The sequence below is a fragment of the Solanum verrucosum genome, unplaced genomic scaffold, assembly GCF_900185275.1.
Source record: "Solanum verrucosum unplaced genomic scaffold, falcon-dt-bn FXZP01000064.1, whole genome shotgun sequence".
Lineage (NCBI taxonomy): Eukaryota > Viridiplantae > Streptophyta > Magnoliopsida > Solanales > Solanaceae > Solanum > Solanum verrucosum.
Genome location: NW_026020144.1, coordinates 1115558 through 1126137, shown reverse-complemented (window position 1 = coordinate 1126137; position 10580 = coordinate 1115558). Strand labels below are relative to the sequence as shown.

The window sequence follows — 10580 nt, the reverse complement described above, 5'->3', positions numbered from 1 at the left end:
TGTTTTAGTGTAATAATCCCTTGTAATTTTACACGTATAATTCATATAACAAAAGAGGAACAATTTGCTAATTAATTAAGAGAGCAGCTTGACAATTTTTTAGACCATATAAGATCCATTTTGAGCAAAATTTATGAGAAAATGTCAAGTTAATACCAAATTAGATACCTCTGTCTAATATTTTATCTTGAGAATTGAACAATATATAATCGATTACAACACCAAAATCTCAATGGTACTGTATATCCAAGTCTTGTCAGAATGTCATCCAAAGAAAGAAAGTTTGCAATGCCACACTCTCCATAAAAAACAAAGATATCTTGATTGACAATCAAAACGCTCTAACACACGTCGTTATGGCGCTTTGGAATACTACCGATCGCCACCTCTTAAACCCGAATTTATGGAGTTCAAAAGAATAATCTTCCAAGAGCTATATTTGTATAACATTTATAGTAGGAACAAAACAAAATAGTGGTATAAAAAAGAATATTTGTGTAAATCAGCCTCACAACAGTGGAGAATTCCCTAAGGCCCATTATCCTTCCCACCACATATATCGGCCCAACCGTACCGTTCATGCCCGGGTGTAAAAAACTGAACCGAAAATCAAATCAAACTGCAAATTGAGTCAAATCGAAAAAAAATCCGATTAATGGTTTGGTTTGACTTGGTTTGGTATTGGGAAAAAAAAAATTGACAATGCTTGGGTTGGTTGGGTTTTAACTAAAAAAAGTCAACCCGAGACCAAACCAACCCGACATTATATATATATTTTTTAAAATTTATTTTATACATAAAAGTATTTACTTTGATGTAATTTCTAAGTATTACTTATACATTTTCATAATTTTTATTTTTTAACATATTTTTCAAGTTTTTTGAGATTTGGAATTTTGAATGGTCCAATAAAGGTTATAGTCCATAGTTATTACTTATTAGTAACTCTAATAAAGCTCAATTTGAAATCAAATCAATATTATGCTAACAAAATAAATTAACTCAATACTAAAAATGACAATAATGTTGAATATTTGTTATTTAGAAACATTGATTTAGACATTTAAAATACATAATCTAATTTTATTTGTTCTTTAATGTTTAATCATGTAACTAATACTTATTAGACTTATTTTAGCATGATTTAGTACTTTTGAATTATGATCATTTTCATTATGCCTTTGTAATATTTATTTTATATGATGATTTCATTATTATTTTTTTATTGAATATTTTAGTGTCATCACTCATCCATATTTTATGTTATTTTATTAAGAAACACCTTAGATAGTTGTATTTTGATTGGACTAAAGAAATATTTGGAGCACAAATTAATTATATGTTTGTATGCATACTTTATCAGAAAAATCCAAAAACCTGAAAAAAATATCGAGGTTTATTATTTGGTTTGATTTAAAAATTTGAAAATTTGACACAATGGTTTGGTTTGGTTTGGTATTTGAAAAATCCGAACCAACCCGAGGTTGAAAAACCCAAAAAAATTCAAGTTTTATTAATTTGGTTTGGTTTATAAATTTAAAATTTGTACACAAATGGTTTGGTTTGATATTTGAAAAACCCGAACCAACCCGGTCATGTACACCCCTACCCAGAAGCAATGAACCAAACCTGACGCCTTGTCGAATGACAGGACCGTCGCATATAAAGCACCGGAAAGTTATGAATATATATTGTTCGATCAACTAGTTTATTAATCTGATTGAAATATACATTGATTATGTAGTATATGCTATATATTTAGTATAATTAATACGAGTATACACAACTCATACATTTTGTACATATTATAATTTCTGATTCATTTTAATTTTTGATTCGACAGTATCAAATAATGGTCAAGCACTAGTTATTTTCCAGTAAAATTTAGAAAGAACAACAATTGCAATACGTTAAAAGTTGGTTTCCTTAGAAAACTAGAGCTTTTACCAGTTCCAATTAGGAAAAACAAGACCTTCCAGATTTGTTACACGGACCGACAAACTCGTACACTAAAACAAGGATAATGCAAGACTGACAAAATTCTTTAAGTTTAAACTGTGAACTAAACTATTCCTACATTCTTCACGTGTTGAGAAACATAGCACAACAACGTGTTGTTTCCGGGAAAAGGAACATATATTAGGACACTATCTATAGCTCATCCTTGAGTTCAGAGTCTTCGGATGCTGACTCCTCTTCGGCCTTGGTTTCAATCTCAGGTTCTTCAGCTTCGTCTTCTTCTTCCTCAACTGTTGCATCAGGGCTAATGTTTAGACTGCTCTTAACTGAGCTGTAGATGTGGGAGGCAAAATCCTTCGGATCACTAAGATCAAAGCCACTCTCCATTAAAGCTGTTTGGTATATAAGTTTTGCTGTCAGCTTCACACTCTCATCCTGTAAAGCAACAAAATAAATCAGTCAGATATAAACTCCATGAAACTCTTAAGGAAGTTAGAATTTGACAAAAGATAGAGCACGGCTGCACGACGTACCTCTGGGTCTGTTACTACTCTCTCCCGAAGTGCCTTGATAATTGGGTGCCTAGGATTGATTTCAAGCACCCTTTTACCACGCATGTATGCCTGCTTGCTTGCATCTGACAGGGTTTGTGAATGCATTATTTTCTCCATATATGCACTCCATCCGTATTTTGATGTTACCACTACACAAGGGGTGTCGGCCAAACGGTTGCTTATCTTGACATCTTCAACGTTGTCACTAGCAAGAGTAGTCTTCCACCACTTAGTTAGCCCCTTGAATGACTCCTTGAGCTCTTTGGTTTTCGAATCCTTAAGCTTTAATCCCTCTTTAGACACATTCTGGAACTTTTTGTCCTCATAGTCCATAAGATATTGCATGAGGTATTCATCTACGGGATCGGTGAAAAATATGACCTAGAAAGTGAGAGAAGGCAATTTAGAGAACGAGTTTTTATGGCTAAACTTTATGAATGTATATAAATGAGAATTAAAACATTTACGAATAGTTCTCTAAAATTATGATATCACTAGTAATTTTGTAACACAGCATTGGCACAAAAACAAGTTTATCTCTTCAACTATACTGAAACAGAATTCAATTTTGATCGTTTCAATTGAAATTGAAGTAATACCTCATAGTCTTTCTTATTAAGCCTTTCAAGGAAGGGAGATTTCTCCAACTGTTCTTTGCTGGCTCCAGTGATGTAGAAGATATCCTTTTGACTTGATTTCATTCTTGAGATGTATTGGTCTAGTGAAGTTAATTTACCATCTGATTTGGTTCTGTAATTGTGCACATTAAACCAACAAATCAATAACTGAAAACAAACCGATCAAGTATAAGACTAGGCAGGAAAAGAAGAGAGCATACGTCTCAAATCGGAGAAGTTTAGCTAAGCGATTTCTGTTAGTTGCATCTTCTATAATACCAAGCTTTATCGACTTTCCAAATTCATTCCAGAATTTGGCATATTGACCTTTCTTCTCATTTTCCTCACTGGACTCTTCAACATCTGTAATGTCATACATACCCAAGAATGAGAATTAGATACTTTTAGTTAATAAGACAATTTCAAATTTAGGAATATGAATTAGACCTCTCTTCTCCTTGTCATTAGTTTCATCCGGATCCTCTTCGGCAAGTTTGCGGATCATGTCAAGGGCCTTACGGATGAGTTTTTTCTTAATTGTCTTCAAACTGCTGTGCTGCTGAAGCATTTCTCTTGAGACATTGAGGGGTAAGGTGTCAGAATCAACAAGACCCTGGCATAAATGTCACCACAATCGTGTTAAAACTCGGACATAAGTTTTGATAGAATCAGATATGCAGTAGAAGATCGGGATGTTTTTGTTATAATGCCAGTGAAGTATTAGATGAACTAAAATTACCATTAGGAAATTCAAGTACTTGGGCAACAATTCATTAAATTCATCTGAGATGAAAACCCGTCTGACATATAACTTCAAGTTGGATTGCTTTGTGTTGTAGTAGCTCTCATACAAATCATGAGGGGCTTTAGGCGGGATGAATAGAACAGCCTTGAACTCTACATCACCTTCAGCATTGAAGTGACTCCACGCCATGGGTTTATCTTCACTGAAGTCCTGGTAAAATAACAAATAGATTTTCAGCGAATGGAAAACAATGGTTAAGAAACTTTTAAGTCCCGAACCACATTTGCATTAGAAGGAAATATATGAACATTTACCTTTGCCAGAGAGTGATAGAACTTATTATATTCTTCATCTGTCACTTCCTTTGGGCTTCGAAGCCATATAGCTTTCATGTCATTTAAAAGCTCCCACTCATATGTGGTTTCCTTCACTGTCTTAGTTTTAGGCTTTTTCTCATCTTCAGCCTTCTCTGCATCTTCTTCTTCTCCCTCTTCCTCAGAAGAACTGCTTTCGGCTGTTCACAACATTGACAGACATAAGACCACTGACAGAGAAGAAAAAGTAAAAATGATGGGAAATGAGGGAGCAGAATTTTTTTCTTCTTTTCCTACTCTTATTATATTTACTTTCACAGTTTTCACCAGTCCTCACCACTCTGTTCTCCATACATAAAGAACAAGAAGGATGAAACAGCTCATTCAACAAGCATGCTACATTCAGACTCAGATTAACACTGAAACAACACTTCTTTTATAAATAACACAAACAGTACATGGCAAGTCAAGATAGGAGAATCATACATGTTTCCTCTTCATCAATTGACTCGTCCTCGTCAGCAGGAACTTCCTTCTCAACCTCTTTGCTTGCCCATAAATTTATAGGGAAGTTGATGAATTCAGAATATTTCTTGACCAATTCCTGAAATCATGGCACAATAGATTAAGCCACTTCAAGAGTCGAAACAGGAGTAACCTTAAACCATAATATAGTAATTCATAAATATAATAAACCCGAAGCTAGCAATAACATAGACCAAATTTCACAGCAAGAAAGCTAAAGTTATTGCCCATTCATTTATGAATGAATCCAACAGAGGGTAATGGAAACAGAAATCAGGGTTCTTTTTTTCCCTGTCTAGAAGGGGCTAACTGTGTAACTCCAAGATACAACAGCACAAATAAAAAATTCAAAAACAGAAACATCCCAAAGTATCAGGGTACTTTTGTTCAATTCAAAAAATGAAAATTTACCATCAGCCATAAGCTTTTCCATTTACTCATCATGACCCAAGACTTAAGGAGCATGATTGACCCCTTACTATATTGTTAGACTACGTGCTTTTGCTAAACTTGACAAAAATGATAAAGTGTAAGTAGTAGCAGAATACAGTTTGGTTGAGTTGTTTAAGAAAAAAAGTTTTAATACTCTGGGTTCAGATGTTAAAGGAGGACCAATAGAAGAGATGCATTTTAAGTCACGTCAAAGTCAAGATTATTTATTTCCAACTATTACAGCAGTATATAAATTCATGACCTACTATTCCTGATACAAGAGCCATCAGAAAAGATAATAAGGGGATTATTGATGAGTGATGAGTCATAAAAGATGAAAACTGTGACATGTACCCATTAGTTAACAAACTATGGAGAAATTTTCCTTCAGTATGCATCTCTGTCTACTCACCTTTAGTTTGAGCTCATCCAAATATTCACCTGCTTCATCTCTTAGATGCAGTCTAATTTCAGTTCCACGACCAAGAGGTTCATTCCATGTATCTTCAGAAATGGCAAATGCCCCATCAGCCTTTGATTCCCAGACATATCTGTACACAGATATTAACAGGCAAGTATTACATCACCAGTAAATTTCAATCATAAAGAAAACAAATGCATTCACTCCAAACATACTGTTTATCGTCATTGTGCTTGCTGATGACTTCAACATAGTCAGCCACAAGATACACAGAGTAAAACCCGACACCAAATTGTCCAATCAGGTTAAGGTCACCACTTGTCTGCATCTTCTCGACAAAAGCTGTATAGCAATAATAACTGTAAATAGAAGTCCACAATCTCAAGACAACTATGTGGACATGACGTCAAGAATAAGAAAGTACCTGAAGTTCCAGATTTAGCTATGGTTCCCAAATTCTTTCTTAGATCCTCCTTAGTCATTCCAACACCTCTGTCACGAATGGAAAGAATTTTCTTTTCTTTATCGAGTTTAATCTGCAATCCATGAAATAACCAAAATTAAAGGAGCTCAAAAAGAAATTCTCAACGCGTAAGGAACAAAGATTGAGTAATTCAATATGATACGAATCACTAACCTGAATCTCAAGCTTAGTGTTATCACCTTCACCAAGAACTTCCTTGTCAGTGAGTGCAAGGAACCTAATCTTGTCCAGAGCCTGAATCATACAGCAAAAAAATTCAGAACAAAAGTTCTACAGATCATGTGGAACAGGCACCAAAAACAGAATGCACACTTACATCAGAAGCATTTGAAATCAGCTCCCTCAAAAAGATGTCCTTGTTACTGTAGAGAGAGTTGATAAGGATGTCCATAAGCCGAGAGACCTCAGCCTGGAACTCAAACTTCTCCGCACTAGCTCGGAGAGTTTTCCTTGACATAGACTCAGCTTCCCTAAATCACGTAATAACACAGTACTTAATATTGAATGAACAAATAAAACCACAGTAAACAGATGAAATGAATTAAAAGCAGTTCATTAACCTTTTGGCCACATCAGAATCAGTCGATAAACCATTAGGAACAGCACCAAACTTCTCCTCAACCTTTGGTGGATCTACTGGTGCATCAGAATCAGCTTCTGCATTTGCCTGTATCTTTCGACCTATCAAGTACAACCACACACTTCTATGTAAGCAAATCACATAACAAGTATGTTGAACCAAATATCAAGTAACACCAGATCAATAAAAGCCTCACAAAATTGTCAAAATGAAACAGCTAAAACTAAGAAATCCAATACAATCTACTCACGCAGTGCTGGATCTAGCAGCATTCATCTAAGCATCTATAATATTCCTTAAGATCTCTACCCTATGTGACTATTCAACACACAAAATCTCAGCAGTTTGATAAAAAAATTCACATGATTCTTAAGGCAAGTCATAATATAAACATTTTCACAAAAAATTGCAGTCATTGCAGTAGAGTTCTGTAAGATCTCAACGCGATATATCTACTCACAACATAAAAATAAATCATCCGACACTGGCGAAATGTTCGACTAATGGAAAAAGCCCTAATCTTCCCAAAATGAAGTTCATACGAGCATAAAATACATCAGAAAGCTAAAATTAAGGAAGATATACATCCTAACTCACCTTGATCTGGAACAAGAAAAATCAGGCATAACAGAAATAGGACGAACGGGATCGTCCACTTCCTCATTGTCTCCGTCACCGGAATTTCAACTTTAGAGATCGCCGGCCGATAATTTTACAAGCAGCGTTCAAAGTAGAGTGTTGATCTGGAGTTATGCTTCATATCCGGAGACTGTTTATATAGTGAGCTTCAGTAGGTGGGCCCCAGGAATGATGTGTCAAGTACCACCACGAGATCTTACGCTCTGATTGGACCAATATTGCCAGCGTGGATGATCGAACGGGTATGGTGGAGTTTGTGATTACGTGGCGGATTTTAATTGGTTCTTCTTACTTCAGCGGACGTGGATAACTGGAAATTTCCAAAGCTTCAATCGAAGACTCGAACGACGACCCCAAATCTTACGTTTATTATTTTTCGCTTTCACATTGACCTATGTATTCCTAACTTTTATCAGTAAATTTAAATTGTAGTTTTCGTGGAGCTTGCGTAATGCGGTTTATATTTTTGATGTGATTTGCAAGGTATAATACATTGAAAGATTTATCTAGTGTGCATAAAGTGTTCATTTCAAAGTGTTAATTCAAGGGCATAAATTGTTATAGATATTGTGTAGTGGTTATTGATTATCTTAGAGTTTCAAAAAATAAAATAAAATTGTAGCCTTATTGAATTGAATGACAAATGTATTCACTATTTTCATTGTTGACTATTTCAATTAAAGTAAATTCGAGAACGAATTATATAATTAAGAGTAATAAAGTCATATATTTCACTTGTTAAAATATGTTAATTAATAATTTATTTCTTTGTAATTATACGGATAAATCTAAAAAAAAAATGATCCATATATCTATAAAAGTGGCAACAGATAAATTAAGATTTGGGTAAACAACACAAATCTCACTAGTTTAAGAGTTAATTACCTTCTTTCTCATGAGTTTGCACTACTACAAAGCCTATCATAATCCGCACTTCGAATACACGTATCTAACGCGTCCAGATACATGTTAATCACATACATATGATTAACTATATCTAAATAAGGAATATAACTGATACATGTGTCTCGAATTTATGCTAATTAATCAGATACATGTAATTAAGTGTATTCAAATAAGGAATGTAACTGAAAAACATAAATTAATAAGGATATCACGCATATAACATCTTTGGAATATATCTATGGCTCCTAAAATAAATATTCGGATAATGGCCTAAAATACCCCTCAAGTATTTGAATTGGTACAAAATTACCCTTCATCTATCTTTCGGCCTTAAAATACCGTTGTCGTCCACCTTTTGGCTCAAAAATACCCTTATGTCTAATGGATCATACTCATAAGGTGGATAAAGGGCAATATTATACCAAATATCATTGTTTAAGGGCATTTTAGGCTATTTTCTGTTAAAATAATTTGAAATTACTTAATATATAAACTCACATGATTGACTTTATTTTGAATTTTATAGTAGATTAAAACTAAAAAAGAGATTAGGCATCTACTCTCTACGCACCCCACACCACTTCTTATCTCTTTAATTTTTTTTCTATTTGGATCTTTTCCACCATTTTAAATTTTATTTTTTTCAATTTATGTCAAACAAGAGAGAAAAAGTAGGAAAATAACGACGCATTCATATAGAAATAATTAGTTCAATAAAAGATGATTTGATTAAGCAAATATGTACGAATATTGCTTTTTTTCTTTTGTGTGTACCCAAAATTCAAATTAAAAGAATAAAAATAATTATTTCTCTTATCCCCAGCCTCATCCCACCATAGAAATAAAAAAAAATGATCAAGACATTTGGATAATTGATAGAAAATTTTATATTAATATAAATAATGTTTTTTTAGATGGACAATCAGTCGGGGTGAGTATGGATTTTAGTTGGATCCTCATTTATGACTTGAGTTCCGTTATAATAAGTTGGGGATTGATTAAAAATAGGTCAATAGGAAGATATCATGAAATTACTTATTTTTTTAATAGTATTTTCAATTGTATCAGGTCAAATATGAATCATATGTGGCTTTATAAAAAAATAAAAATTTTAAAATATGATTTTTATTATCTATTTGAGAAGAGTTTAAATTTGGACCAATCACATTAAGCAAATTAATAGATAAATATTTAATAATTTTACTTTAAGGAAGCTATTAAATTTAAGGGAAAATATGAGCCAAAGGATTAAGATCAAGGGAGGTGGACGACATGAGTATTTTTAGCTGAAAGGTGGATGAATGGTACTTTTGTACCAATTCAAATACTTAAGGGACATTTTAGACCCTTCTCCGAAAAATGTTTAAAAATTTGAATTTTTGTGTATCTGATCTGTTCATTATATGTATCTAGACTATTCTTTTATTTATCTGATGTTTCTTCTATGTATCTGATATATACTTAATGATTAGATGTATTTGATTTGTTTATTATATGAGTGATTGATCTCAATGAATTTTACTCCAAATCTGGTATTAATAAATTCTAATTTTAAGGAATGTGTTTATTTGATTGTATCTTTTAAAATACATGGTATAAAATATTAAGAATCGTAATATATGTAATTGCTTAAAAGTAGAGATAAAATTAATACATATGATAATGATGTATGTCTAGTTAAATAGTTTTCCTTAAAATTTACTTGAACATGAATAACTCTCTTTGATATTTTACTTGCACTCTTAGATGAACCAAACACGTGTATGCAAACTAATTTTCGATAATCACCAAGACATAAGAGAAACGACTACACTTAATTGACATAGCACTAACGTTTCTTAATAGTTTAATGAAATTTGCATCTAATGAGTTTGATCTTTAAGAAAATGAAAAAAATTCAAATTTAAGTTATTCTACATAGTATATATGTGCATCAAACAAACATAATCAAGTTATGTGACCTTTTTTTTTTAGTAGAGAACACTTAACATTTAATACATCATTTGTGTCATGAATTTATACTAGTGAAGACAAAAAAATAATTACAAATAAAAGATCATTGACTAAGCTTATAAGTTAGTCGAACTCATTTATAACCATTTTTTATTTTTTATTTTGATGTTTGTTAACAACCAAAAATGCTTATCAATAAAGTCTTTATAAGTCAAAATTAGCCAAAATCATAATTCCTTTTTACAATTTTATCCCTAATATATTTTTTAAATCTCCATAATACTTTTTCTAAAAACTTTTTTAAGTATAAGGTTGGGGAGTGTCGTATTCAAAAGTTAGAGAGGCTGTTCCATGATTCAACAAACTATAAGGGGGAGTTTCGACGTTTAATAAAATTAATAATATATCGATGTCTAGGTTATACGAATTTGTAAAACCCTGCAACTCAAAA

The 10580-nt window shown here is 32.7% G+C and overlaps 1 protein-coding gene across 1 annotated transcript; it reads right to left on the bottom strand.

The window, feature by feature from the left end:
• Positions 1-1906: 1906 nt before the first annotated feature.
• LOC125827650 (endoplasmin homolog) lies at positions 1907-7445 on the bottom strand. The gene is made up of 15 exons (XM_049506960.1): positions 7229-7445; positions 6612-6732; positions 6368-6521; positions 6205-6285; positions 5992-6103; positions 5783-5909; positions 5559-5697; positions 4676-4793; positions 4190-4389; positions 3870-4085; positions 3578-3743; positions 3352-3493; positions 3113-3263; positions 2493-2894; positions 1907-2394 (listed from the first exon to the last, which is right to left on the bottom strand). The coding sequence occupies exons 1-15, from the start codon at positions 7293-7295 to the stop codon at positions 2152-2154; spliced, it is 2439 nt and encodes an 812-aa protein (XP_049362917.1). The 5' UTR covers positions 7296-7445; the 3' UTR covers positions 1907-2151.
• Positions 7446-10580: the final 3135 nt, after the last annotated feature.

Coding starts and splice junctions, on each gene's coding strand:
- LOC125827650 (XM_049506960.1), bottom strand. CDS start 7,295: ATGAGGAAGTGGACGATCCCGTTCGTCCTATTTCTGTTATGCCTGATT. Junction 3,744..3,869: donor AGTACTTGAATTTCCTAATG/GTAATTTTAGTT, acceptor CATTTATGCCAG/GGTCTTGTTGATTCTGACAC. Junction 2,895..3,112: donor TTAATAAGAAAGACTATGAG/GTATTACTTCAA, acceptor CTCACTTTCTAG/GTCATATTTTTCACCGATCC.